General features: G+C 40.6%; 1 protein-coding gene across 1 annotated transcript; it reads left to right on the forward strand.

Moving 5' to 3' along the window:
- The first annotated feature begins 340 nt into the window (after positions 1 to 340).
- Positions 341 to 691, forward strand: LOC138875674 (uncharacterized). Its single transcript, XM_070154530.1, has one exon. It carries the CDS (start codon positions 341 to 343, stop codon positions 689 to 691), a length of 351 nt encoding a protein of 116 aa, XP_070010631.1.
- The last annotated feature ends 4,205 nt before the right edge of the window (positions 692 to 4,896 follow it).

The raw sequence follows: 4,896 nt of genomic DNA on the forward strand, positions 1-4,896 counted from the left end.
TCTACACAAACAACACTGCCGAGAATGAAGCCTACATTATGGGCATGAATATGGCAATTGATCAAGATATGAAAGAATTTTTAATCATGGGAGATTCAGATCTGATCATCCGATAGGCTCAGGGATAATGGGAAACTCGGGATGTCAAACTTATACCATACATGCAACATGTGGAAGATCTTAGCAAACATTTCAAATCCGTCGAGTTCAGGTATTCCCTTGGTTTCATAATGAGTTAGCCGATGCACTCGCTACCTTGTCCTCGATGTTACCATATCCAGGCAATGTCCACATTGACCCATTGTAAATCTAAATCCGAGAAAGGCATGGTTATTGTAATATGGTTGAGGTGGAGCCAAGTGCTCAGCCATGGTACCATGATATCAAGATGTTTCTGAAAATAAAGGAATATCCCGAGCAAGCCAGTGGAGATCAAAAGAGAACCATTAGAAGGATCACCGATGGCTTCTTCTTGAGCGGAGAAGTTCTGTGCAAAAGGACTCCAGATCTGAACCTTTTGAGATGTGTGGAAGCCCAAGAGGCCGGAAGAATCATGCATGAAGTACACGCAGGAGTGTGTGGACCTCATATGAATGGACATGTCCTGGCAAAGAAAATCCTTCGAGCAGGCTATTACTGGATGACTATGGAAAGAGATTGCTTCAGTTTTGTTTGGAAATGTCATCAGTGACAAGTACACGGTGACCTGATTTATGCACCACCTATAGAACTGCATCCAATGTTAGCACCGTGGCCGTTCGTTATCTGGGGTATGGATATCATTGGGCCAATCGAGCCGAAAGCTTCAAATGGGCGTAGATTCATATTGGTTGCCATTGATTACTTCACAAAATGGTTTGAGGCAGTCACTCTCAAAGTCATCACTAATAAAGTAGTGGTAGACTTTGTGCACTCCAACATCATCTGCCGTTTTGGTATCCCTACAACTATCATTACAGATAATGCCGCAAACTTGAATAGTCACTTGATAAGGGAGATGTGTGAACAGTTTAAGATCACGCATCGAAATTCTACCCCTTATCGGCCCAAAGCCAATGGTGTTGTTGAAGTAGCAAACAAGAACATCAAGAAGATTCTGAGAAAGATGATTTAAAGTTCTAGACAGTGGCATGAAAAGTTGTCGTTTGCATTGTTGGGATATCGTACAACTATGCGCACATCAGTTGGGGCAACACCCTATCTATTGGTTTATGGCAGTGAAACCGTAATACCTGCATAAGTTGAAATTCATTCTCTCCGAATCATCGTTGAGGCTGAAATTGAGGATAGTGAGTGGGTCAAGACCCATCTAGAATAGTTAACTCTGATTGATGAAAAGTGGATGGCCACAGTTTTCCACGGGCAGTTGTATCAACAAAGAATGGCCCGTACCTACAACAAGAAAGTGCGCCCTAGGAACTTTGAAGTGGGGAAACTCATTTTGAGATGTATTCTCCCTCATCACAAGGAACAATAGGAAAGTTCACTCCTAACTGGAAGGGCCCATACATTATCAAAAAATTGTTGCCAAAAGGGGCGTTGTACCTGGGAGATATTGAAGGAAATGACCCTGAAACAAGTGTAAACGCAGACACGGTCATAAGGTATTACGTTTAACCCTTTTGTGGTACCAATATTAACCCCTAGGATAGACTTGCTCTGATACCAAGTTTGTCACGACCCAAACTGAAGGGCCATGACTAGCACCCGACCACACTTGCCGAGCACCAACGTACATTTCATCTAACCTTCATTATTATCTTTTAGGGCTGACGAGATCAATATAAATGGTAGACCTAGATCATGGACAACCAGCAATAAAATATGACGGCATGAACATACATAGCAGGGGATGACCAGACAATCAAGAAACTACATATAAGGTATGAGCTACCACGCTACTATGAAAGACTATACAACAAAAACTAGCCGACAAGGCATACCAAACTATACATGAGCCGACACCTGTCTATGAGCCTCTAAAAGAACATAAGTGTTGCAACATAGCCGGAACAGGGCCCCGACATACCCATAATGTCTATAACAAAAATTGCATACCAAGACCAAGGCAAGTCCGGAGAAGGGATCTCGCCAATCACCGCTGAACTGGACAGTCTACTGTGGTGGGGGAGCTGCACCTGCCTGTCTATCAGGACCTGCAGCACGACATGCAGCGTCCACAAATAAAAGGACGTCAGTACGAATAAAGTACTGAGTATGTAAGGCAAGGAACCATAAATACGATCAGTAATGTAAGCAAGGATAGAGAATATACAACCTGTAACATCTTAGTACCTCTGAGGGCTACTTACATGAAATGCATGATACATATGTATAAATACATAAACCTTTAAAGCATTCGCCTCTGTGGGCATCATCATCATCATATCGTACCCGGCCATAATAGGCTCGGTAGAATCGTACCCGGCCACGTGGAGCTCGGTAAAACCCAACTGATCAGTGGTTGCACAATAGGTGCCGTACCCGGCCAACTATAGCGTGGCTCGGTAGAGTAAAATAGATACATATATATAATGCATGCTCGACTCATGGAATCACATTCTAAACCTTTCGGAGTGACGTAAGGTCGGTATCCTCTGTACACGTTATTAGGACTAACTCTTCACTATGAACCTTATAAGAATCAGGAAGTACCAATAACATTGATAACATAAGAATAAGAGAAGCAACATTAACATCAATCGTTCCATAAGAGGGAAAACAATGTAAGTACTGCTAGCTTCTAAGAGTAGAGTATCTTGGAAGCTCGTTCATTACATTATGTACAATCGGAGTTGTGCAAAAGAAGGAAAGGGATAGCCTCACATACCTTGTATATACTGCCCCAATCTCAAGCTATGCAATTGTCAAAACTCCTTAGTCTACAATAAGAGAAACGATACTATCGTTATCATTTAAGCGTCATAACTATTATGTATCGACCACAACCTATTTTACGATGAAACGGACATCACCTCCCCTATATATATGACCTCACACCATTCAAAACAGTCACCAAACAGCCCAAACAACATCAATAATAAACATATTGAGCCTCCCAAAATAGTCCACACATAGCCTAATCACTCCATACATACGACGGACCACCGTAGTCGTGTCAAACAACCTGGAAATGTTACGAATAACTATCAGCCCATAACCCTACATATATATGGTGTTTCTCCACACCCTTCCTCCTCCAAAACTCCACAAGATAGTAGTAAAATACGCAGCCCAACAACAACGCAAAACAGTCCACAAAACAATAACATTACTACCAAGCCTTTCGATATATATCTCACAAGTTCTAGCTTCAATGGCTTAGCCGCAACTTGGATAATCTTAAATACATATAGAGTAAGAGGTTACTTACCTTTATACAGAAAGAACAACTCCAATTTGACCTTAAATTTCCATGAAATATCCCTCCAATGCTGCCACAACAACAAAAAAGCGAAACTAGCGATCAATTAGTGTTTTTTGGCACTAGAATCACTTTAGAAGGCTTGAATCACCTAGGATTGATATTAAGAACATGAGGGAGTATTTGCAGAACATAAACCCTTTAAAACAACCTCCCACATGAGCTGAAACGACACAAAAATGAGCAACAACAAGAAGAACAAGAGACTTACTAGCGCCACGGAATTCCCGACACTTGATTTGTGTTGTTTGCCCTTTTTTGGGTCTTGAATCTTGAGAGAACCTTGAGAGGATGTTCCTAGGGTTCTAAGGTCTGAAAATAGTGAAAATAAATGACTTAAAACGGGTTGGAGGCATCCTATATAGGTCCAAATATCTTAAACCGACTTAGTGGGCCCCATAGAGAGGTGCTTGGCGCAGTCTCGCGAAAACGTGAATATCTCTCTACTCCGAGATAGTATCGATGAATGGTTTAATGAGTTGGAAACTAGACTCATAGATCTTTAATTTTGTTGTATATCACCCCGTAATTCCTTGTAAATTATGAGAAAAGATTAGAAACATTTGACCCAATGTTTAAGTAAAATTATGAACCTAAGTTGCGACAACTTTTGTCGACTTTTGTTTCATAACTCGTTTGACTTCATGACTTATGATACGGATATTATATGATTAAAATACCTTAATAAATGACCTCTTGAGTGTATTAAGCACCGCTAGATTACCTGAAAATACGAGTTACAACATCCTTGATTCGTTTAACTTCTAATACTGGTTAATCACCCTTATACACTCTTGTATCACTTAAGACCAATAGGATTGACTTCTTATCATCTCAAAGATAATTCCTTCTTGGATTTATGTTAACTAATATATGGCATGAACTAACACATGTGGATATGGGTTGTAACACCCTCCCCCCTTAGGAACATTCGTCCTCGAATGTAAGGGTTTATGGGGAGTTTAAATCATCGTGGATTCCAATGGAAATTTTCGATCAATTTTCCCCTATAAAATGGTCACTAGCAAAACTTGCAAGTAATTAAGCCCAACATATGGCTTCACAAGGCTACACAAAGCATTATGCGTATTTACATTATCTACATATCACCATTTTGTATTAAGGAGGAGTATTCTCAAATTATTGCTTACCTCATAGAGCCGTTTCACCTTCCAATGTATCCTGTCTTCCACCAGCATCCTTGTTATCTTCATTCTGGAATAAGTAAGGGTATTTAGACTTCATCTCCTCTTCTGCTTCCCATGTCATTTCTTCCATATTTTTGTTCCTCCACAATACTTTGACGGAAGCTACATCTTTTGTTCTCAGCTTGCGGACTTGCCGATCTAATATCGCCACTGGCACTTCTTCATATGATAGGTCCTCTGTAACTTGTACATCTTTGATAGGGACGACTCGAGAAGGGTCTCCAATACATTTTCTCAACATAGATACATGGAATACCGGGTGGA

Source organism: Nicotiana sylvestris, chromosome 8 (genome assembly GCF_000393655.2).
Source record: "Nicotiana sylvestris chromosome 8, ASM39365v2, whole genome shotgun sequence".
Lineage (NCBI taxonomy): Eukaryota > Viridiplantae > Streptophyta > Magnoliopsida > Solanales > Solanaceae > Nicotiana > Nicotiana sylvestris.

Bases quoted from the DNA above. Each gene is read 5' to 3' on its own strand.
- LOC138875674 (XM_070154530.1), top strand. From the start codon at position 341: ATGGTTGAGGTGGAGCCAAGTGCTCAGCCATGGTACCATGATATCAAG.